Source organism: Garra rufa, chromosome 1 (assembly GCF_049309525.1).
Source record: "Garra rufa chromosome 1, GarRuf1.0, whole genome shotgun sequence".
Classification (NCBI taxonomy): Eukaryota; Metazoa; Chordata; class Actinopteri; order Cypriniformes; family Cyprinidae; genus Garra; species Garra rufa.
Window position 1 is genome coordinate 74,308,462 of NC_133361.1, and position 24,995 is coordinate 74,333,456.

The 24,995-nt window shown below is 42.1% G+C and overlaps 2 protein-coding genes across 2 annotated transcripts in view; both read right to left on the reverse strand.

The window, feature by feature from the left end:
* The window catches only part of LOC141338761 (complement C3-like), a 55,774-nt gene extending 42,747 nt beyond the window's left edge, over positions 1-13,027 (reverse strand). The window contains exons 1-12 of the mRNA XM_073844382.1: positions 12,948-13,027; positions 12,645-12,840; positions 12,341-12,509; positions 11,918-11,988; positions 11,574-11,662; positions 11,376-11,458; positions 11,182-11,269; positions 10,458-10,560; positions 7,967-8,087; positions 7,704-7,819; positions 7,470-7,616; positions 7,185-7,382 (exon numbers count right to left, since the gene is read on the reverse strand). Of these exons, the coding sequence (XP_073700483.1) occupies positions 7,185-7,382; positions 7,470-7,616; positions 7,704-7,819; positions 7,967-8,087; positions 10,458-10,560; positions 11,182-11,269; positions 11,376-11,458; positions 11,574-11,662; positions 11,918-11,988; positions 12,341-12,509; positions 12,645-12,840; positions 12,948-13,027 (1,461 nt within the window). The remainder of the gene's footprint in view (positions 1-7,184; positions 7,383-7,469; positions 7,617-7,703; positions 7,820-7,966; positions 8,088-10,457; positions 10,561-11,181; positions 11,270-11,375; positions 11,459-11,573; positions 11,663-11,917; positions 11,989-12,340; positions 12,510-12,644; positions 12,841-12,947) is intronic.
* LOC141319911 (NACHT, LRR and PYD domains-containing protein 12-like) overlaps positions 1-24,995 on the reverse strand; it is an 812,443-nt gene that overhangs the window by 502,009 nt on the left and 285,439 nt on the right. The window lies entirely within an intron of this gene.

Genomic DNA, 24,995 nt, shown 5'->3' on the forward strand with positions numbered 1-24,995 from the left:
CAGACAGATGACCGGCAGACAGAAATCACCGTGGAGAAAATCAACAGCAGTACAGAGTATGAAAAGACAATGCAGGATAGCTGAGCGGATGTGGCGGAAGACAAAACTTGAAATTCACTATAGCATCTATAAAGGCAGCCTTCATGCTTTCAATGTTGAACTAGGTAAAGCTAGACAAACATTCTTCTCAAACCTTATAAACAGCAACTTAAACAACACTCGCACTCTTTTTGCTACCGTTGAGAGACTAACAAACCCCCCTAGTCAGATCCCTAGTGAACTGCTCTCTGACAGCAAGTGCGATGAGTTTGCTTCCTTCTTTTCTGAGAAGATCAATAATATCAGAAAGACAATTAGCACACCCTCAAGTTATGCAGAGGTCAGACAGATTCGACCGCAATTTCAAAAAGAAGTCATTATGTCTACTTTTGAAGAAATCGATAGCAACATTTTGGAAGAAACAGTACAGCACCTCAAATCGTCAACCTGCCACCTCGACACACTTCCCACATCTTTTTTCAAAAGTGTGCTTAGCTGTTTAGAAGCAGATCTTTTAAAAGTGGTGAACACCTCACTTCTTTCTGGGACTTTTCCAAACTCCCTGAAAACTGCAGCCGTTAAGCCCCTTCTGAAAAAGAAAAATCTTGATAACACCATATTGAGCAACTATAGACCAATATCAAATCTTTCTTTCATAAGCAAGATTATTGAAAAGGTTGTTTTCAATCAGCTGAATCACTACATAAACTCAAATGGATACCTGGACCATTTCCAATCTGGCTTCAGACAACATCATAGCACAGAGACAGCGCTCATAAAGATAATAAATGATATTCGCCTAAATTCAGATTCTGGCAAAATATCAGTGCTGGTATTACTAGATCTCAGTGCTGCGTTCGACACTGTCGATCATAACATTCTTTTAGATAGACTGGAAAACTGGGTCGGGCTTTCTGGGATGGTTCTCAAATGGTTCAGGTCATACTTAGAAGGGAGAGGCTATTATGTGAGTATAGGAGAACATAAGTCTAAGTGGACGTCCATGACATGCGGAGTCCCACAAGGCTCAATTCTAGCGCCACTGTTATTCAGCCTGTATATGCTCCCACTAAGTCAAATAATGAGAAAGAACCAAATTGCATATCACAGCTATGCAGATGATACCCAGATTTACCTAGCCTTATCGCCAAATGACTACAGCCCCATTGACTCTCTCTGCCAATGCATTGATGAAATTAACAGTTGGATGTGCCAAAACTTTTTACAGTTAAACAAGGAGAAAACGGAAGTCATTGCATTTGGAAACAAAGATGAAGTTCATAAGGTAAATGCGTACCTTGACACTAGGGGTCAAAAAACAAAAAATCAAGTCAAGAATCTGGGTGTGATTCTGGAGTCAGACCTCAGTTTCAGTAGTCATGTTAAAGCAGTAACTAAATCAGCATACTATCATCTTAAAAACATTGCAAGAATTAGATGTTTTGTTTCCCGTCAAGATTTGGAGAAACTTGTTCATGCCTTTATCACCAGCAGGGTAGACTATTGTAATGGTCTCCTCACTGGCCTTCCCAAGAAGACCATTAGACAGCTGCAGCTCATACAGAACGCTGCTGCCAGGATTCTGACTAGAACCAAAAAATCAGAGCATATTACACCAGTCCTTAGGTCCTTACACTGGCTTCCAGTTATGTTTAGGATAGATTTTAAAGTACTTTTACTTGTTTATAAAGCACTCAATGGCCTAGGACCTACATACATTGCAGATATGCTCACTGAATATAAACCTAACAGACAACTCAGATCACTAGGATCGAGTCAGTTAGTAATATCAAGGGTTCACACAAAACAAGGGGAATACGCTTTTAGCTATTATGCCGCCCGCAGTTGGAATCAGCTTCCAGAAGAGATCAGATGTGCTAATACATTAGCCACATTTAAATGCAGACTCAAAACTCACCTGTTCCGTTGTGCATTTATTGAATGAGCACTGTGCTACGTCCGAACAGTTTGCATTATTTTATGTATAATCATTTTACTGTATTAATTAATTTGAAATCATTTTCTTTTTTTTAAAATCATCTTAAATGTTCTTAATTTTGTTTCTATTGTTGTGATTATTATTTTAAATTTTTATGATTTTTATGCTATTGTGATTTAAATTCCTTTTTATGTACAGCACTTTGAATTACCATTGTGTATGAAATGTGCTATATAAATAAACTTGCCTTGCCTTGCCTAAGAGACTGTGCTGCACAGCTGACGGATGTCCTAACAGACATCTTCAACACCTCGCTGAGCCAAGCAGTCGACCCCATGTGTCTTAAATCTACCTCCATAATCCCAGTACCAAAGAAGACACCTGTGACTATCATCCCATAGCACTGACCCCAATCAAGTTGAAGTGCTTTGAGCGGTTAGTCTTGCATCACATCAAGTCCAGTCAAACGGTTCCATAGACGATGCAATACCCAGCATTCTCCACCTAGCTCTCACTCACCTAGAAAATAATTATGTAAGAATACTGTTCATCAACTTCAGCTCAGCATTCAAAACAATAATCCCTCAACAGCTCATCCACAAATTAAACCTGCTGGGCCTTAACACCTACCTCTGTAACTGGGTCCTGGACTTTCTAATTGGAAGACCTCAGTCAGTGCGTGTCGACAGCAACACCTCCAGCACCACCAGACTGAGCACAGGATCCCCACAGGGCTGTGTGCTCAGCCCACTGCTCTTCACGCTCCTGACACACAACTGCACTGCCAAGTTCAGCTTTTTTTTTTTTTTATCAAGATGGCGCCGCGGATGGCAGCCTCTGTGCTTAGCTCTCCAGTTGTTTTAGTGTTTTTGTTTGTTTTTCCTGTTTTTTGTTTTGCAAACATGATCAGTTTTACAAGGGATGAACTGCTAAACATTAGGCAGAACACACCACAAAATCTCCTACCGGTTTTTGATTATTCTGACGTTTTGCTTAAAAAAAGAAAATATGCTGTTCTGATGTTGAAGCGCTTTTCATAAACTGTAAGCCGTTCTATTTGCCGCGAGAGTTTTGCTCGTTCATTCTCGTGAGTGTGTACATTCCACCGCAAGCGCACGTAAGCCTGGCGTTGCAGAAACTCGGTGATCACGTCACAGAAACGGTACAACCCCCGGGGCCTCATTTATAAAGACTTGCGTAGAAACCATCCTTGATTTTATCTAAGAACTTTTCTGATTTGATCGTAAGAGCGATTCAGAGAACACGAACGTACCACGAAATCCATGCGTACGCCAGTCATTCGGTTATAAATCACAAATGATCGTGGAATTGTGTGCAGCTGAATGTTCCGCCGTCGAAACGCCCCTGCTTAATTAATTAACATATAAAATGAGCTCATTCCTAAAGCAAAAACTCTGTGACAATGGCAAGTGAAAAGGAGCGCAAGAAATCAAATTATAGTGAGGCTGAACTATCTGCAATACCAGGCATTACCACAAGGAAATGGTCGTACGCCAAGCTGGAGTCTGACGTGGAGATAAGTACTTTTCCACGTCAAAGACGGTTTTTATAAATCTGTACTTTGACGTGGATTTTATCGTACGAACACTCTAAGATCAAATCAGTGCATAAGAAAGTTTTATAAATGAGGCCCCCGGACTCTGTTTTAATCATTCTTGGGGATTTTAACAGAGCAAATCTCTCCCGTGAACTGCCAAAATACAGAGAGCAGGTCACATGTCCCACCAGAGACAATAATATATTGGACCACTGTTACACCACAATAAGGAATGCATATCACTCTGTCTCACGGGCAGCTTTGGGACTCTCTGATTACTGCCTGGTTTATCTTATACCAACCTAAAATCAAAAACTTAAATTTGCTAAACCTGTAGCAAAGTCTGTAAAGAGATGGACCAGCGAAACAGAGCAGGTTTTACAGGTATGTTTTGATTGTACTGATTGGAGTGTTTTTTGAAGCTGCTGATACTGATCTGGACGAGCTTACAGAGACTGTTACTTCATATATCAGTTTCTGGGAGGATTTATGCATTCCTACCAGGACTCGCTTAACTTACAACAACGACAAACCATGGTTCACTGCAAAACTCAGACAGCTTCGTCATGTCAAAGATGATGCTTATAGGAAAGGGGACAAAGTCTTGTATAAAGAGGCCAAATACACACTGGAAAAGGAGATCAAAATGGCAAAGAGAAATTATTCCGAAAAGATAAGGAACCAATTACAAGACATCATCCCCCAGCACTTTGCAGAATCAGCAACTGGCAGACAATCTGAACGAGTTCTTTTGTAGGTTTGAAAAAACACCATTTACACCTCCAACATCACCCCTCTCCGCCACTCCTGCAACTCCCATTCAAATCAGTGAAGATGAGGTGCGCAAGGTCTTCAAAAAGAACAAAAGAAGAAAGGCACCAGGCCCTGACGGTGTGACACCAACCTGTCTGAAAACCTGTGCTGACCAGCTGGCCCCCATTTTCTCACAGATCTTCAATTAGTATTTGGAGTTGTGTGAAGTCCCCGCCTCTCTGAAACGCTCGGAGATCATCCCCATTCCAAAGAAACCCAAAATAACAGGACTTAACGAGTACAGACCTGTGGCGCTAACATCTGCTGTCATGAAGTCGTTTGAAAAACTGGTTCTGGCTTATCTGAAGGACATCACCGGACCCCTACTGGAGCCCCTGCAGTTTGCTTGTTGAGCAAACAGGTCTGTAGATGATGCAGTGAACATGAGTCTACATTTCATACTGCAGCATCTGGACAAATCAGGGACTTAAGCGAGGATCCTGTTTGTGGACTTCAGTTCAACCTTCAACACTATCATCCCAAACCTCCTGCTGCCCAAACTAACTCAGCTCTCTGTGCCCACGTCAGTCTGTCAGTGGATCAACAGCTTCCTGACAGACAGGCAGCAGCTAGTGAGGCTGGGAAAATTCTCATCCAGCACCCGTACTATCAGCACTGGCGCCCCTCAAGGTTGTGTCCTCTCCCCACTGCTCTTCTCCCTGTATACTAATGACTGTACCTCCAAAGACCCCTCTGTCAAGCTCCTGAAGTTTGCAGTCGACACCACACTCATCTGCCTCATTCAGGACGGTAACGAGTCTGCTTACAGAGAGGAGGTAAAAGAGCTGTGCAGTCATAACAACTTGGAGCTCAACATGCTCAAAACTGTGGAGATGATCATAGACTTCAGGAAAAAAAACCCTGCTCTCCCCCCACTCACCATCATGAACAGCACTGTAAACACAGTGGAGTCATTCAGGTTCCTTGGCAAAACCATCTCACAGGAAGTGAAGTGGGACATTCACATAGACATCATTGTGAAAAAGGCCCGGCAGAGGCTGTACTTTCTCCGCCAGCTGAGGAAGCTCAACCTGCCACAGGAACTGCTGAAACAGTTTTACTCTGCCATTATTGAATCCGACCTCTGCACTTCAATTACCATCTGGTTCAGCTCAGCTACCAATTCTGATCTCAGAAGACTACGTCGAATAGTCCGGACTGCTGAAAGAATCATTGGTACAACCCTCCCTACCCTTCAAGATCTCTACTTATCCAGAGTATGAAAAAGAGCTGCCAAAATTACTCTGGACCCCTCACATCCAGCACACTCGCTTTTTGAACTGTTACCATCTGTTCGGCGCTACAGAGCACTGAGCACTAGAACGACCAGACACAGTTTCTTTCCTCAGGCAATCCATCTCATGAAAACTTGATCGTGGAACATACAACACTATACATTCTTTATTCATTTTTCCGTTATTTGTTTAAAGCACATACTTATCTCCATTCAAATGTCTTTGCTATTTTTGCACATTGTCTGTCTTGTATACTTGTATATTGTTCTTTTTATAATATGTATCGTCTTGTCATTCTTTAGCACTGTGGAGCTGTGTCACAAAAACAAATTCCTAGTATGTGTAAACATACCTGGCAATAAAGCTCATTCTGATTCTGATTCTGAACCACGTCATCAAGTTCGCTGATAACACAACTCATCAGAAACAACGATGAAACACACTATAGTGAGGAGGTGGCACAGCTGGTTGAATGGTGCTGTGCTAACAACCTGTACCTCAATGTGGGTAAGACAAAAGAGGTTGTGTTGGACTTATAGAGAAACACTGTTGACCACCTCCACTGACCATGGACAGCTCAACTGTGGAGAGAGTCGGCAGCAATAAATTCCTGGGGGTGCACATTACAGAGGATCTCACCTGGACCACCAACGTCACGTCGCTCAACAAGAAGGGCCTCCGCTGGCTGAAAAGGGCAAGTCTTCCTCCACCCATCCTCACCACATTCTACAGGGGCACCATTGAGAGCATGCTGACCATTTGCATCACTGTCCTGCAGTGTTGCTGACCACAAGACCCTCCAATGGACAGTGTTCCAGCAAGGATTCCAGCATTGTGAAGGACCCCACACCTATCCCTCCCACAATCTCTTCCAGCTCCTGCCATCAGGTAGAAGGTACCGGAGTATCAAAGCTCATTCTGTCAGATTGCTCAACAGCTTTTTCCCCCAGGCTGTAAGAGCCCTTAACTCCAATCTCTCTGTTCCCCTCTAAAACCATGAAAACCTCATCCTCCTCCCCTCAACTCATTAAAGCTGTTGACAGTTTTCCTAAGTGCAATTATACACAGGTGAGTAGGCTATAAAGACCACCTGTAGTAACACACTTATCCCTCTATATGTACACTTTTTATAAACATTCGCTGCTACAAAGACTCAGTAGGATTATATATGTTTACTTGTGCATTGCACTACAAATTATTTAGCACTATGCACTGCTACCCCACAAAATCTACACAACTTAATGTACAAAATATCTCTTTTGCACAATTTCATGTATAGTATTTATGCAAAGTTTTGTACAGGCTTAGTTTGTGTAGTCAACTATTTATAGCAGTAATAAAGCTAAAATTAAAACTTGACTTTAATTTTTCATGTTGCTCACCAGTCTGGCAAAGAACTAAAGTGAAGTTACAAATTTGTAGTTGGTAACATTGATATGCTTAGACAGTTACACTCCAGCATTGGTGTAGACTTTCTAAAAAAATATTTATACTGCTTGCAGAAGTATGAATATGATTTGTGAATTAATTGATCCAAAAATAGAGGTAAAACAACTAGGATCCACAATAGTAACGCATGAGAAATAGAAGCCTTCCTCACCATGTAGGTGAAATCGTGGTTTTTTAATTCAGGGTTGTGTCCTAGATTCAGGTTGACTTTCATTTGATCACCCATCTTACATTCTGCAGCATCAATGCCGATGTGCAGGTAGTTCTTGGAGCTGCCTTTGTAGGCCTGAGCTGTCATCTTCTTCTCTGCCTGCTGACCATCGCTTAATTGTGGATCTTTGGTCTGTGCCTGGACATAAACATAAATTTTGTTGGTTTGCAAAATTTCTAAAAGTCATCAAGACTTTGAGATGTTTCATTTAAGCTAAGGTCTTACAGTGATCTCCAGTATGGAAAAATTTTCCTGAGAGTTGACAGTAACTTTCGCAATGCCATTGTCTCTTGTTTGACCGATTACCCGTCCTGGATTGACCTCAATTATCACATTTTTAGCAGGTGTTTGGTCAGGATTTGTTACATAGACCTTAATAAGAAATTATAAAGAAACATTAAACAATATCATGTATAACAGCTTTCTTTCAAATTTCTATTTATTTATTTTTTTTTATACAGAGATGTCGAAGGGCATTCCAGGTTTGAAGAAGTGTGGGGTTCTTTTGAAGTGGATGGTGTATGGTGACGTTACAATCTGAATGCCTTTCCTATATGCTTCCACCATTTCACTGCCTAAAACACACACACAAACACAGTCATCAGTTGTTCTCTGAGGTGAAATCAGCTTTTAGACAGTATCGCATAAATCTCCTTTGCTGTGCTGGTAGAATATAAAAACCTTCCAGCAATTCCAGACTCTCAGTTTGTTCAGGCTCTTACCACTTTCTGTTAAAACACTGACTGAAATGTAGAGGGATTTCTCAACTAGCTGCAGGATGTCTGGGAAGTTCGCCTGGATCATTTGTCTTGTCAGCTCTGCCTTTCCTTCTCCATCAAATATCTACAGAGAGACAAATGGCGACATCAACTCCCTGAATAGTGTTCTTTGCTATTTTATAAAATTATATTTTAAAAATCATGCATGTTAAGTTTATATTTTTCATTTTGATGTTAAATCCACTATTGCATTGTATATAAATATTCTACAGTCTATACACAGCATTAAATTCTGTTACATTAGAAGTAACTGTAATTAAATTACAGAAAAAGAAAGAGTAATCCCTTACTTTACTTTTTCAAGGGAAAGGTAATTAAATTACAGCAACTAATCACTTGGTAACCATTTACACCCAACACTGCTCCCAATATATGGTGGCAGTGGAGCTTGACCCATCATAGCCACCAGCAGGTCCCATTCTTATGGTTGCCACTCCAGTGTTTTCTGCACATTCTTGTTCTGTGGTCCCCACATCAGTCTCTTCCCAGAGTCTGGCCACCAACCCAGAGCCACTGCACAAGATGGTCGCTATGCCAAAGGCTCTTTCTACACCAAATCCTTCAGCCATCATGGATGCAAAGTCTCAGTTTTTAGCCTTCACAGTTGCCACTTCAGTGTGCCCGGTCATTGTGAACGCCACATTTGAAGACCTTTGAGGCTGGTTTCCAGTTTGAAGAACCCACCACTAGTTTCAGCTAGAGCAGCTGGCATTTTAGGACCTCAGCACTGGTCATCACAGAGACTGTCCTTCTGTCTTTAGTGCTCCCTGTAAGGGCGGTCACCATCCTGTGTGTTTGGCTACTTACTGCTCTGTTACTCCTCCAACCCTGTTGAAAAAACCAGCATATGCTGGTTAGGTAGTTTTTGATGCTGGTTTAAGCTGGTATTTTGCTGGTTTATGCTGGTCCTTTGCTGGTTTTTGCTGGTCTCCAGCACATGGACTTAAGTTAAGCTCATTCCAGTTCACAAGTGTGCTCCAGAGTCTGCTCCAGGTCTCGAATCTGACCTCTGTCTGTTCCATAACAACCAAGGAGGTCGTCGCTGAACCGTCAGCCTGTCCTTTCACGGCCAAGGAGGCTGTCTCTGAGCTCTTTGTCTGCCCTGTCAAGGACAAAGAAGCCGTTCTTTAACACTCTGACTGTCCTGTTATGTATTTGGAGGCCATCTGTCTACTCACTACCTGCCTTGTTATAGCCATCAAGACTGTTGTTGACCTTTCTGTGCTCTCTGTTCTCATTCGTCCTGATCCGCCTTGGTCTCCTGCACAATTAGCTTCACTGTAAGGATCTTTAGACTTATCTGCTCTGCTGGGGTGGTCTTCTGCTCCACTGTGGGGATCTTTGGACCCATCGGTCCAGCTGTGGTGGTCTTCAGCTCGGCCCTGGTGCTTTTCAGCTCCGCCAGCTCTGCACTGGCTCCCTGCTCTGCCAGCCATGCCTCAGGCCCTCCTTCCACACACTGACCTGTCCCTCCATCCCTCCACCTGTTCTGCCGTCGCTCTACCACCCTCCTGAACTGTGTTGTTTTGTTTAAGAGCATCTGGAAGCTGCTCACGTTAAGTCGGACACACCTTTTGTTTCCACTTGTACATGTACACGTCACATGACTCCATATTATCTCCCTGCTGAAAAAAACAGCATATGCTGTTTAGGTTTGTTTTGGTGCTGGGATGCTGGTTTTAGCTGGTTTATGCTGGTCCTTTGCTGGTTTATGCTGGTCCCTTGCTGGTTTATGATGGTCCTTAGCTGGTTTATGCTGGTCCCTTGCTGGTTTTGCTGGTTTATGCTGGTCCTTAGCTGGTTAATGCTGGTCCCTTGATGGTCCTTTGCTGGTTAATGCTGGTCCCTTGCTGGTTCATGCTGGTCCCTTGCTGGTTAATGCTGGTCCCTTGCTGGTTTATACTGGTCCTTAGCTGGTTAATGCTGGTCCTTTGCTGGTTTATGCTGGTCATGTTGTCAAAGACCAGCATAACCAGCAAAGGACCAGCATAAACCGGCAAAGGACCAGCATAAACCAGCATAAACCAGAAAAGGACCAGCATATACCAGCTAAAACCAGCATCCCAGCATCAAAACATACCTAACCAGCATATGCTGTTTTTTTCAGCAGAGTGAAAAGTGTATATTTCATCAAGTGTGCATATAATTGCCTACAAAAAAATCTGAATCACCTTCACTGGTAAGTAAAGGACTATTCTCAAAAACTTCACATAAAATATCATAAAATGTATAAAAGGGAATTAAAATATAATACATGCTGCCCCAAAGCAGCATTGTAATTTCAATATGAATTGCACATCTCATGTCTGTTGCTTTAAAAAATCCTCAATGAAACAGCAGTTATGTTGAACCACATTCAAGCAATTACTTTTTGTCTCCAATTTAAGTTGTGTGTTATGTGGGATTGTATTTGAAACATTGAAGAACAATTCACCTGAACCCTTTGAAGTGAGGCAGCAATGCTGATCTTCTTTTCATTGTCTATCACACCAAACACCACAAATGCAGTTCCTCTGACATTATTACCAAATAGGTACCTTAAAAAATCAAAATAGATATAAAAACATTTGAGAAAATCCCTTGTGATTAATCTTTAAAGGTGCCATAGAATGGAAAACTGTATTTACCTAGGCACAGTTGAATAATAACAGTTCAGTGCATGGACAGTCTCAAACACCATCGTTTCCTCCTTCTTATATAAATTATTTATTATAACTATTAAATTATAATATTAATAGCAGCTCGAGCTCTGTGATTAATATATATATATTTTCCACCATGTGTGAGCTATTGAGATGAGCCGCTTTGTGAAACAGCCAATCAGAGCAGAGCTCCTCATTAATATTCAGGAACCTTCCAAATAAGGCAATAACAGAGCATTTCATTCTAGGGACAAATCCTAGGGTTGTAAATGGACCTGTAAAACCATTTCTGGAGAATTATTGCCCTTTCCTGTGCCATATACCTTCTATGTAGATATCAGAGAGCAATTTGCAATACTGTATCAATGCATTCTATGGCACCTTTAAACAACTGGTGGGGTCACTGAAGTAAAAAGTACATATGAAATATGCAACAACAACTAGACTACTTAAGAGTACTAGATTAGATAAAGTACTAGTGTGCACAGTGGAAGAGTTAAATAAAATTTGTCATACTTAGCTGATATGTCTACTGTCAGAGAGTGCTCATTCACAATGAAGAATGGCTTGTGTGGATTTAAAGTCACTTCAAACGTCGGCAACACTACAAAAAAATAAAATAAAAAATACAACAAAAGTTTAGGCATTTTTCGATATTTCCTACAGTTTTACCAACATAATTTAATTTCTAGTGGAGGCAGTAAACACACCATATTCCATAACTTCAAATTCAGTAGTAAAGTTCTTTTGCGGTGTGTTTTTGTACTTTGCAATCAACTTCCAAACCCCAGAGCTTCAAAACAGAATGTGAAAAGACAAAAGAGTCTGACTAACAGAGAACACCTGCATTATGACAATCAGTAGTTCACTGATCAATCTTTACTGAGTGGTGCAAACAACAAACAAACCTGGTAAGTTCAGGTAAAGCAAAGGTTCCACTCCTCATGCCTTGTTCTAATAGGAATTCATTTCTGTTCAATGCAATGCCTTGAGGATTCTTGGGAAACAATAAAAATTAAGTTGTTACTTGCAGGAATAAATAATCACACAAATTTGGTGATGGTTACAGCCCACAAGCTGGTTCAGTTATTTAAATTTAGTGATGCACTGAAATTTTAGCAGCTAAAAATATTTAAGTTTGATCTAAATAGTTAACCAGAATTGTGATGTTTATTTAGTGCTTCTCTAATAGTGAGCTTCTGTGCATCATTAATTTCATTTATGCTTGTGAATACAGTATTTATTTGTGTACCATGAGAAAGACTGTGATGAAAGCTTCAAATGGACGTTGATCAGGAGTTAAGGAGAATAACCTGTAATTAACTGGAAAATAAATAAAAAATTACTATCTGCACTAAAGCTTTAATGTAAAACTTTTTGCATGTATCTTATTGTTGTGATGTGACTGTGTGGTGTCAACAATAGCCTTCTTTTTTTACACAGCTGAGAAAGTATATATTTATAATATAGGACTCTGTTAATGTATGTGTAATTCTCTTTTTTCACTGTTACAGAAATAATTATGAATTAAAGTTAAAATGTATCATTAGAATATTTAGTATTACAGCACTGAATACAACAACATAATTTGTTTACAAACATTTTAGAGACTTATCATTTAATAAAACAATTAAAAAGTATTGTGACTCATGCCTAAAATAAACGTAAATCGTACCTGTGCTAGCAGGTGTGTAGATGGGCTTGTCTGTTTGTGCAAATATATATCCAGACTGGAATGACACCATAATCATTTTCTCCAGAGTGACGGTTGGAAACCGAGCTTGTAAATACACATACTGCTTCTCAAGAGGATCGTCAGAGAAATAGTCCCTATTACTTAGAATCTGAACATCAGTAAACATGGATGAAAGCAAATTCATTGTAAGTAACATTGAAAATTGTACAAATATGACATTTGCCCTCTGAAGAATCACATGCATACATTTACATAAGGACAAAGTCTGCCAAAGTGGCATTACCAGTATATCTGTAAGTTTCTGGAAATTGTTGCCTGCAGTCAGTGTCACTGATTTAGACACTATCTCCAGGTTCTTCTTCGGGTAGTTCTTTACAAAGATCCTCACATTTAGTTTTTCTTCAGAGTAATCCTGAGCCTCCACAAACACATTCTCTGAGGAACCTACCCTCAGCAAATTAGGAGCTGACAGAACAAAGCTAAGGACAGTGAAATTTAAGGTTTACATTTGTCCATCATAAGGAGCATTTTCATGAATTTTAGAAAAAATAGACTTTTCTGAGCTTTCAAAAATTAATGCACTTACAGTGGGTCACATAATGTGAGCAAAGGGAAGCCAAGAACGACGGCAGTCAGCGTCACTACGTCCACATGCATCACATTCATCGTCTGTCTGTGTTAGTACAGTAACTAGAAGCGGAGCACGGTTTTAACTTTTATCATTGTACAGTGACTACGTCCCTCCTCATTTCAAGATATCATTATTGTCCTCTCAGAATTAACTGTTGAGTAACTCCGGTGGAGAAACTGAAGAATGACTAAGCAGACCAACGGTTATTGGTACATATTTGTATTGTGCAACTCCATTTAATTGAAAACCGTTATTTAAGACTGTGTGATCTCCACTAAGTTTCACAACACACTTTGCTTGAGTCTTGTATTCAAACTAAGTGTAACATGGCAAAACAAACCCACCAGTGCAAGACAATTTGTGCTTCAGTTGCTTCCCAGCTTACAGAATTTTGTTACTTGAACGTTCTCCAAATATCCAGTGTTGGTTCTGGGAAAATAAAAAATGTCCAGTTTTTTTTAAAGGCATGATGTTCCTTAAACGTTCTTTCAACCCAATTTTGATGTAAAATTCAACATTCCAAGAACATAAAAATGTCCAGTTTTTTTAAAAGGTATGATGTTCCTTAAACGTTCTTTCAACTTAATTTTGATGTAAAATTCAACATTCCAAAAACATAAAAATGTCCAGTTTTTTAAAAGGTATGATGTTCCTTAAACGTTCTTTCAACTTAATTTTGATTTAAAATTCAACATTCCAAGAACATAAAAATGTCCAGTTTTTTAAAAGGTATGATGTTCCTTAAATGTTCTTTCAACTTAATTTTGATGTAAAATTCAACATTCCAAGAACATAAAAATGTCCAGTTTTTTAAAAAGATTTGATGTTTCTTAAACGTTCTTTCAACTTAATTTTGATGTAAAAGACCATAAAAATGTCCAGTTTTTTAAAAGGTATGATGTTCCTTAAACGTTCTTTCAACTTAATTTTGATGTAAAATTCAACATTCCAAGAACATAAAAATGTCCAGTTTTTTAAAAGGCATGATGTTCCTTAAACGTTCTTTCAACTTAATTTTGATGTAAAAGACCATAAAAATATCCAGTTTTTTAAAAAGCATGATGTTCCTTAAACGTTCTTTCAACTTAATTTTGATGTAAAATTCAACGTTCTAGGAACGTTGATTTGTAACATTCCAAGAACATAAAAATGTTCCTTAAACATTCTTTCAACTTAATTTTGATTTAAAATTCAACATTCCAAGAACATAAAAATGTCCAGTTTTATAAAAGGTATGATGTTCCTTAAATGTTCTTTCAACTTAATTTTGATGTAAAATTCAACATTCCAAGAACATAAAAATGTCCAGTTTTTTAAAAAGGTTTGATGTTTCTTAAACGTTCTTTCAACTTAATTTTGATGTAAAAGACCATAAAAATGTCCAGTTTTTTAAAAGGTATGATGTTCCTTAAACGTTCTTTCAACTTAATTTTGATGTAAAATTCAACATTCCAAGAACATAAAAATGTCCAGTTTTTTAAAAGGCATGATGTTCCTTAAACGTTCTTTCAACTTAATTTTGATGTAAAAGACCATAAAAATATCCAGTTCCCTATCAGTCGGTCCGTTCGACGTCTCGTCGAGACCGACGAATTGGGATATCGCCTGGATAGACCAATATACTTCGTGTGTATACAAACGAGCCAATGAATATTGGCATGCATGATTGCAGCCAGCTGCGGCTGATCACAGCGTGAGCATATAATACGCAGCAGGTGCATGCATCATCAAGCTTTCGCTTCGGAGCTGGACCATTATTGTGGAACGAGCCAAGAAGCAACACTCACCTCCTTTTCGTCTCTTTTGTGTTGGCGGCACGGCGCTTCAGCGGCGTGGTCTTCCGTGTCGAGTGGAAGCACACAGCTGGTCTTCACCATCCACCTTCTGTGTTGCTGCGGCCATCTCCCCTGTGCGCCTCAGCATTAAAAGAGCAAATTCCTAAAAGAGCAATTTTTGAAAAGAGTGATTTTCTAAAAAGAGCTCCACGGGTTGAGCGTCTTTTTAAAGACGAGGCGTCATGCCTTTCTCCCCGTGCGTTTCTGGGTGCGGCCGTTTCCTGGCGCCGGGTGATGGCCACGCACACTGCCTCACGTGTCTGGGCTTACAACACGCTGAGGCAGCGTTCGTGGATGAGTCATGTCCTCATTGTGGGGGGATGACCATCACGGAGCTGCGGACCAGACTCCGTTTCCTGCAAAGGGGCGGGGTTCCAGTCCCTCTGCCCAGAACGAACGTTCCTCCAGGCAAACGCCGGGGGGGCGTTGTCGCTGGAAGCAGAGGGCTGCCCGGTCTGACGGTGACGGTGAGGAACTCCCCGCCCATTCCATCGGCGGGGGCTCCTCCTTCCACCGACACTCCGTCGCCACCGGGGCTCTCAGGGGAGCGGGTTGGACCTCCCTTAGGGGTACCGCCCGTTACTTTTGCGGCCCCCCCCCGACGAACAGATGTCGGTTGCAGCATCGGGGGGAGAGCCAGACCTCTCTGAGGAGGAGGAAGGCACACTGTCGTCCACTGGGCGGTCAGCGGTGCCTGATACTGACCCGGAGATGATGGCTATGCTTGCCCGGGCCGCCGAGAGGGTAGGGCTTGAATGGAACCCTCCATCACGTCCCGACCCCTCCCGGCTGGATGACTGGTATCTCGGGGTGGCCCGCGCTGGTTCTCAGCGCCCCACCCCGGTGCCATTCTTCCCGGAGGTGCATGAAGAACTCACCCGAACGTGGACGGCACCTTTCACTGCCCGAAACCGCTCGAGTGGGACTTCCTCCCTAACCACCCTTGATGGCGGACCAGCGCGGGGATACACGGCCGTCCCGCCGGTGGAGCGTGCGGTTGCGATGCAACTGTGTCCGGGCGCCGCTTCCACCTGGCGGGGCAACAATCCGTCGCTCCCGTCCCGGGCCTGTAGGCACTCGTCGGCTCTGATCGGCAGTGCCTATGTGGCCTGCGGCTCCGCTGGTTCCGCCCTTCACGCTATGGCGTTGCTACAGGTGCATCAGGCCCAGGCACTGAAAGACCTGTACGAGGGTGGTCACGACCCAGAAGTTCTCCGTGAACTTCGTATCGCCACGGACCTCGCGCTACGTGCGACGAAGGTGACCGCGCGGTCTCTGGGTCGTGCCATGTCCACCATGGTGGTCCAGGAACGCCATCTCTGGCTGTGTCTGGCTGATATGAGGGACTGTGATAAGACCAGGTTCCTCGACGCTCCGGTGTCCCAGACCGGCCTCTTCGGCGACGCTGTGGAGAACTTCGCCCAGCTGCCTCCACCCGTCCGCCGGCGGCACCCCAGTCTGCTCGTCGCCGAGGGCGGCCCCCGGCTTCCGCCTCCGCTCCACAGCAGCCACCGCAGCAGCCTTCACAACGGCGCCGTGGAGCCGGTCGCCGGGCAGCCGCCCAGCCCGTCCAGGCCCCCACAAAGACCAGTGGGAAGCGTAAGAGCAAGAGACCCTGAGACGGGCGACCCAGAGATGGAGGATGCTGCTCTTCGGGAGATGGTGACCGCACCACTCCCTCCCCCGGAGGAGGGCCGGGCGGAGAATCTTTTGTTTGTTTTTTCCCCGCCACCGACCGTCCTCCCCCCTCGCCAGCGAGCGACGATGGGCGGTTCGAGAGTACGGCGAGACGGACTACTCACGCACCATCGGCTCATACGCAGGTAAGCGTCTCACACACTCAACATACAGACGCTCTGACCCCGCCCCGGTCCGGCAACGAGACTGTGAGGCAGGGGCCCTGCCCCCCTCATCGCTGCTCCCCCGCGGGTACGCCGATGGTCCCCCTTGTGCCGCTTGTTCATTTTCTGGGAGCCTGGAAAGAGCTTCCCAGCCCATCTTGCTGGCTCCTTCGGACCATCACTTCCGGCTATGCAATTCAGTTTGCCCGGCGCCTCCCAAGTTCAGAGGGATTCACTTCACCTCTGTCAGGGCCGCAGATGCTCCCATCTTGCGTGCAGAGATCGCTTCCTTGCTGGCGAAGGAAGCGATACAGCCGGTCCCTCCAGCCGATATGAGGACAGGCTTTTACAGCCCGTACTTCATAGTACCCAAGAAAAGCGGCGGGCTTCGACCGATCTTGGATCTGCGCGTCTTGAACAGGGCCCTTCACAGGCTACCGTTCAAAATGCTCACTCAGAAACACATTTTCAGATGTGTCCGTCCCCAAGATTGGTTTGCAGCGATCGACCTGAAGGACGCGTACTTTCATGTCTCAATCCTTCCGCGCCACAGACCCTTTCTGCGGTTTGCGTTCGAAGGCAGGGCATATCAGTACAAGGTCCTGCCCTGCGGGCTGTCCCTCTCCCCCCGTGTCTTCACGAAGGTCGCGGAGGCGGCCCTTGTTCCCCTCAGAGAACAGGGCATTCGCATTCTCAACTACCTCGACGACTGGCTCATCCTAGCACAGTCTCGGGCTCAGTTATGCGAACACAGGGACCTGGTGCTCGCACACCTCAGCCAGTTGGGTCTTCGGGTCAACTGGGAAAAGAGCAAACTCTCTCCAACACAGAGAATCTCTTTTCTCGGTATGGAACTGGACTCGGTCAGCCAGACAGCACGCCTCACGCAGGAACGTGCTCAGTCGGTGTTGAACTGCCTAGACACATTCAAGAGCAGGACAGCGGTCCCACTGAAACAATTTCAGAGGCTCCTGGGGCATATGGCAGCAGCTTCGGCGGTGACACCGCTCGGGCTGCTCCATATGAGACCGCTTCAACACTGGCTCCATGGCCGAGTCCCGAGGAGAGCGTGGCTTCGCGGCTCTCACCGGGTTCAGATAACTCCGGCTTGCCGCCAGACTTTCACCCCGTGGTCAGACCTCTCATTCCTACGGGCTGGAGTACCCATGGAACAGGTCTCCAGGCATGCTGTGGTTCACACGGATGCCTCCGCCACCGGGTGGGGAGCCACGTACGACGGACAGGCAGTTTCAGGGGTTTGGACGGGCCCCCAGCTGACTTGGCACATCAACTGCCTCGAGTTGCTTGCAGTACGTCTCGCCCTGCTCCGCCTCAAGGGGCACCTACGTGGCAAACACGTGCTGGTCCGTACAGACAATATTGCGACCGTTGCGTACATCAACCGGCAAGGCGGTCTACGCTCCCGTCGCATGTCGCAACTCGCCCGTCATCTCCTCTTGTGGAGTCAGAAGCATCTGAGGTCGCTTCGTGCCATTCACATTCCCGGGTTGCTCAACCGTGCGGCCGACGAGCTCTCACGAGCTGCGCTTCCCGGAGAGTGGAGACTCCACCCCCAGTCGGTTCAGCTGATTTGGAGACGCTTCGGCGAGGCTCAAGTAGATCTGTTCGCCTCCCCGGAGACAGCCCACTGCCAGCTCTTTTTCTCCCTGACCGAGGGCACACTCGGCACGGATGCACTGGCATGCAGCTGGCCGCGGGGCCCCCGCAAATATGCGTTTCCCCCAGTGAGCCTTCTCGCACAGACATTGTGCAAGATCAGGGAGGACGAGGAGCAGGTCCTTCTGGTAGCCCCTTATTGGCCCACTCGGACCTGGTTCCCCGAACTCATGCTCCTCGCGACAGCCCCTCCCTGGCAAATTCCTCTGAGGAAGGATCTTCTGACTCAGAGACGGGGCACCTTATGGCACCCGCGTCCAGACCTCTGGAAATTACATGTCTGGTCCCTGGACGGGACGCGGAGGTTCTAAGTGACCTACCCCAAGGGGTAGTTGACACTATTACTTCGGCGCGAGCGCAGTCTACTAGACATGCCTACGCCCTTAAATGGAACCTGTTCGTTGATTGGTGTTCCTCCCGGGGAGAGGACCCCCGAAGATGCCCGATCAGAACCGTGCTCTCCTTTTTGCAGCAAGGGTTGGAGCGTAGGCTGTCCCCCTCAACCCTTAAAGTCTATGTGGCTGCTATAGCTGCCAACCACGACCTCATAGAAGGAAGGTCGGTAGGGAAGCACGACCTGGTCACCAGGTTTCTTAGGGGAGCCAGGAGGTTGAATCCCACTAGGCCCCCTTCCGTGCCCTCTTGGGACCTGTCGCTAGTGCTCACAGCACTGCAGCAGGCTCCCTTTGAGCCTTTGCAGTCAGTTGAGCTGAAGTTTCTCTCAATGAAAACTCTGCTCCTACTTGCATTGGCGTCCATCAAGAGGGTAGGAGACCTGCATGCATTTTCGGTCAACGATTCGTGCCTAGAGTTTGGCCCGGCGGATTCCCAGGTAACACTGAGGCCCCGGCCAGGTTATGTGCCCAAGGTTCCCACGACTCCCTTCAGGGACCAAGTGGTGAGCCTGCAAGCGCTGCCCTCGGAGGAGGCAGACCCAGCCCTAGCTTTGCTTTGCCCCGTCCGAGCACTTAGATGCTACGTTGACCGGACACAAAGCTTCAGGACCTCAGACCAGCTCTTTGTGTGTCATGGAGGCAGGCAGAAGGGGAATGCCGTCTCCAAGCAGAGGATGGCCCACTGGATAGTGGATGCCATTACCCTGGCCTATCAGGTTCAGGGTGTGCCCTGCCCCCTCAGGCTGAGAGCGCACTCGACTAGGAGTGTCGCATCCTCCTGGGCATTGGCTCGTGGCGCCTCGCTAAATGACATTTGTAGAGCGGCGGGCTGGGCGACCCCTAACACGTTCACAAGGTTCTATAGCCTTCGTGTAGACACAGTTTCCTCCTGTGTTCTTACCTCAAACGGGTAGGCACAGAGAGGCCTCGGGTCGGCTTGCTATACTGCTCCAGAGTAACCTAAGAGTAGCTCTGTCGAGCTCCTCCGCTAGCTTGACAGCCGACGTAGCGGAACGTCAGGCGTCAGGCCCTCACTCGATGAATCCTTCAGAACCGATAGAGGGCTAGGCTCTACGTAGAGACTCAATTGCATCTCTTACAATTCCACATTGCGCCCTAGAGGCTGTGTGTTTCCCCGGTAGTACTTCTACCAGTATACGAGGGTTCAATCACCTCCAATCTTCCATATAAACCGGAATTGAGTTATATGTGTATTGCTCCGAACCTCCTATCGGAAGGACGTGAGCTCCGCATATTCCCAGTGCTTCAGTTTCACTGAAATAGATGGTGCTGAGTTATACAGTGACTGACTCTCCTTGATGCGAGCCCCTGGCCAAAGCCAGTAACGGGTCCCAGGGGGGCCCGCTCAGGACACTGGAAGGGACAGCAGCCACGGCGCTTTGTTAGGGATCCCAATTCGTCGGTCTCGACGAGACGTCGAACGGACCGACTGATAGGGAACGTCTCGGTTACGTATTGTAACCCTCGTTCCCTGAAGGAGGGAACGGAGACGTCTCGTCCCGTCGCCGAGGCTCCTGTACCACCGCTGTACGGCCGGGCCTGTCCCAGCTCCTCAGCGAAACCTTGATGATGCATGCACCTGCTGCGTATTATATGCTCACGCTGTGATCAGCCGCAGCTGGCTGCAGTCATGCATGCCAATATTCATTGGCTCGTTTGTATACACACAAAGTATATTGGTCTATCCAGGCGATATCCCAATTCGTCGGTCTCGACGAGACGTCTCCGTTCCCTCCTTCAGGGAACGAGGGTTACAATACGTAACCGAGACGTTTTTTAAAAAGCATGATGTTCCTTAAACGTTCTTTCAACTTAATTTTGATGTAAAATTCAACGTTCTAGGAACGTTGATTTGTAACATTCCAAGAACATAAAAATGTCCAGTTTTTGAAAAGGTATGTTTCTTAAACGTTCTTTCAACCTAATTTTGATGTAAAATTCAACATTCTAGGAACGTTGATTTGTAACATTCCGAGAACATAAAATGTCCAGTTTTTTAAAAGGTATGATGTTCCTTAAACGTTCTTTCAACTTAATTTTGATGTAAAATTCAACGTTCTAGGAACGTTGATTTGTAACATTCCAAGAAAATAAAAGTGTCCAGTTTTTTTAAAAGGTATGATGTTCCTTAAACGTTCTTTCAACCTAATTTTGATGTAAAATTCAACAACCCCAAGAACATAAAAATGTCCAGTTTTTTAAAAGGTATGATGTTCCTTAAACGTTCTTTCAACTTAATTTTGATGTAAAATTCAACGTTCTAGGAACGTTGATTTGTAACATTCCAAGAACATAAAAATGTCCAGTTTTTGAAAAGATATGTTTCTTAAACGTTATTTCAACTTAATTTTGATGTAAAATTCAACATTCTAGGAACGCTGATTTGTAACATTCCAAGAACATAAAAATGTCCAGTTTTTTAAAAGGTATGATGTTCCTTAAACGTTCTTTCAACTTAATTTTGATGTAAAATTCAACATTCTAGGAACGCTGATTTGTAACATTCCAAGAACATAAAAATGTCCAGTTTTTTAAAAGGTATGACGTTCCTTAAACGTTATTTCAACTTAATTTTGATGTAAAATTCAACATTCTACGAACGCTGATTTGTAACATTCCAAGAACATAACAATGTCCAGTTTTTTAAAAGGTATGATGTTCCTTAAACGTTATTTCAACTTAATTTTGATGTAAAATTCAACATTCTTGGAACGCTGATTTGTAACATTCCAAGAACATAAAAATGTCCAGTTTTTTAAAAGGTATGATGTTCCTTAAACTTTCTTTCAACTTAATTTTGATGTAAATTTCAACGTTCTAGGAACGTTGATTTGTAACATTCCAAGAACATAAAAATGTCCAGTTTTTGAAAAGGTATGTTACTTAAACGTTCTTTCAACTTAATTTTGATGTAAAATTCAACGTTCTAGGAACGTTGATTTGTAACATTCCAAGAACATAAAAATGTCCAGTTTTTGAAAAGGTATGTTTCTTAAACGTTCTTTCAACTTAATTTTGATGTAAATTCAACGTTCTAGGAACGTTGATTTGTAACATTCCAAGAACATAAAAATGTCCAGTTTTTGAAAAGATATGTTTCTTAAACGTTATTTCAACTTAATTTTGATGTAAAATTCAACATTCTAGGAACGCTGATTTGTAACATTCCAAGAACATAAAAATGTCCAGTTTTTTAAAAGGTATGATGTTCCTTAAACGTTCTTTCAACTTAATTTTGATGTAAATTTCAACGTTCTAGGAACGTTGATTTGTAACATTCCAAGAACATAAAAATGTCCAGTTTTTGAAAAGGTATGTTTCTTAAACGTTCTTTCAACTTAATTTTGATGTAAAATTCAACATTCCAAGAACATAAAAATGTCCAGTTTTTTAAAAGGTATGATGTTCCTTAAACGTTCTTTCAACCTAATTTTGATGTAAAATTCAACGTTCTAGGAACGTTGATTTGTAACATTCCAAGAACATAAAAATGTCCAGTTTTTGAAAAGGTATGTTTCTTAAACGTTCTTTCAACTTAATTTTGATGTAAAATTCAACGTTCTAGGAACGTTGATTTGTAACATTCCAAGAACATAAAAATGTCCAGTTTTTTAAAAGGTATGATGTTCCTTAAACCATTGATTTGTAACATTCCAAGAACATAAAAATGTCCAGTTTTTTTAAAAGGTATGATGTTCCTTAAACGTTCTTTCAACCTAATTTTGATGTAAAATTCAACGTTCTAGGAACGTTGATTTGTAACATTCCAAGAACATAAAAATGTCCAGTTTTTGAAAAGGTATGTTTCTTAAACGTTCTTTCAACTTAATTTTGATGTAAAATTCAACGTTCTAGGAACGTTGATTTGTAACATTCCAAGAACATAAAAATGTCCAGTTTTTGAAAAGATATGTTTCTTAAACGTTATTTCAACTTAATTTTGATGTAAAATTCAACATTCTAGGAACGCTGATTTGTAACATTCCAAGAACATAAAAATGTCCAGTTTTTTAAAAGGTATGATGTTCCTTAAACGTTCTTTCAACTTAATTTTGATGTAAAATTCAACATTCAAGGAACGCTGATTTGTAACATTCCAAGAACATAAAAATGTCCAGTTTTTTAAAAGGTATGATGTTCCTTAAACGTTCTTTCAACTTAATTTTGATGTAAAATTCAACGTTCTAGGAACGTTGATTTGTAACATTCCAAGAACATAAAAATGTCCAGTTTTTGAAAAGGTATGTTTCTTAAACGTTCTTTCAACTTAATTTTGATGTAAAATTCAACGTTCTAGGAACGTTGATTTGTAACATTCCAAGAACATAAAAATGTCAAGTTTTTGAAAAGATATGTTTCTTAAACGTTATTTCAACTCAATTTTGATGTAAAATTCAACATTCTAGGAACGCTGATTTGTAACATTCCAAGAACATAAAAATGTCCAGTTTTTTAAAAGGTATGATGTTCCTTAAACGTTCTTTCAACTTAATTTTGATGTAAAATTCAACATTCTAGGAACGTTGATTTGTAACATTCCAAGAACATAAAAATGTCCAGTTTTTTAAAAGGTATGTTCCTTAAACGTTCTTTCAACTTAATTTTGATGTAAAATTCAACATTCTAGGAACGTTGATTTGTAACATTCCAAGAACATAAAAATGTCCAGTTTTTTAAAAGGTATGATGTTCCTTAAACGTTCTTTCAACTTAATTTTGATGTAAAATTCAACGTTCTAGGAACGTTGATTTGTAACATTTCAAGAACATAAAAATGTTCAGTTTTTGAAAAGGTATGTTTCTTAAACGTTCTTTCAACTTAATTTTGATATAAAATTCAACGTTCTAGGAATGTTGATTTGTAACATTCCAAGAACATAAAAATGTCCAGTTTTTTAAAAGGTATGATGTTCCTTAAACGTTCTTTTAACTTAATTTTGATGTAAAATTCAACGTTCTAGGAACGTTGATTTGTAACATTCCAAGAACATAAAAATGTCCAGTTTTTGAAAAGGTATGTTTCTTAAACGTTCTTTCAACCTAATTTTGATGTAAAATTCAACGTTCTAGGAACGTTGATTTGTAACATTCCAAGAACATAAAAATGTCCAGTTTTTGAAAAGATATGTTTCTTAAATGTTATTTCAACTTAATTTTGATGTAAAATTCAACGTTCTAGGAACGTTGATTTGTAACATTCCAAGAACATAAAAATGTCCAGTTTTTTAAAAGGTATGATGTTCCTTAAACGTTCTTTCAACTTAATTTTGATGTAAAATTCAACGTTCTAGGAACGTTGATTTGTAACATTTCAAGAACATAAAAATGTTCAGTTTTTGAAAAGGTATGTTTCTTAAACGTTCTTTCAACTTAATTTTGATGTAAAATTCAACGTTCTAGGAATGTTGATTTGTAACATTCCAAGAACATAAAAATGTCCAGTTTTTTAAAAGGTATGATGTTCCTTAAACGTTCTTTTAACTTAATTTTGATGTAAAATTCAACGTTCTAGGAACGTTGATTTGTAACATTTCAAGAACATAAAAATGTTCAGTTTTTGAAAAGGTATGTTTCTTAAACGTTCTTTCAACTTAATTTTGATGTAAAATTCAACGTTCTAGGAATGTTGATTTGTAACATTCCAAGAACATAAAAATGTCCAGTTTTTTAAAAGGTATGATGTTCCTTAAACGTTCTTTCAACTTAATTTTGATGTAAAATTCAACGTTCTAGGAACGTTGATTTGTAACATTCCAAGAACATAAAAATGTCCAGTTTTTGAAAAGGTATGTTTCTTAAACGTTCTTTCAACCTAATTTTGATGTAAAATTCAACGTTCTAGGAACGTTGATTTGTAACATTCCAAGAACATAAAAATGTCCAGTTTTTGAAAAGATATGTTTCTTAAATGTTATTTCAACTTAATTTTGATGTAAAATTCAACGTTCTAGGAACGTTGATTTGTAACATTCCAAGAACTTAAAAATGTCCAGGTTTTTAAAAGGTATGATGTTCCTTAAACGTTCTTTCAACCTAATTTTGATGTAAAATTCAACATTCTAGGAACGTTGATTTGTAACATTCCAAGAACATAAAAATGTCCAGTTTTTTTAAAAGGTATGATGTTCCTTAAACGTTCTTTCAACCTAATTTTGATGTAAAATTCAACATTCCAAGAACATAAAATGTCCAGTTTTTTAAAAGATATGTTTCTTAAATGTTATTTCAACTTAAT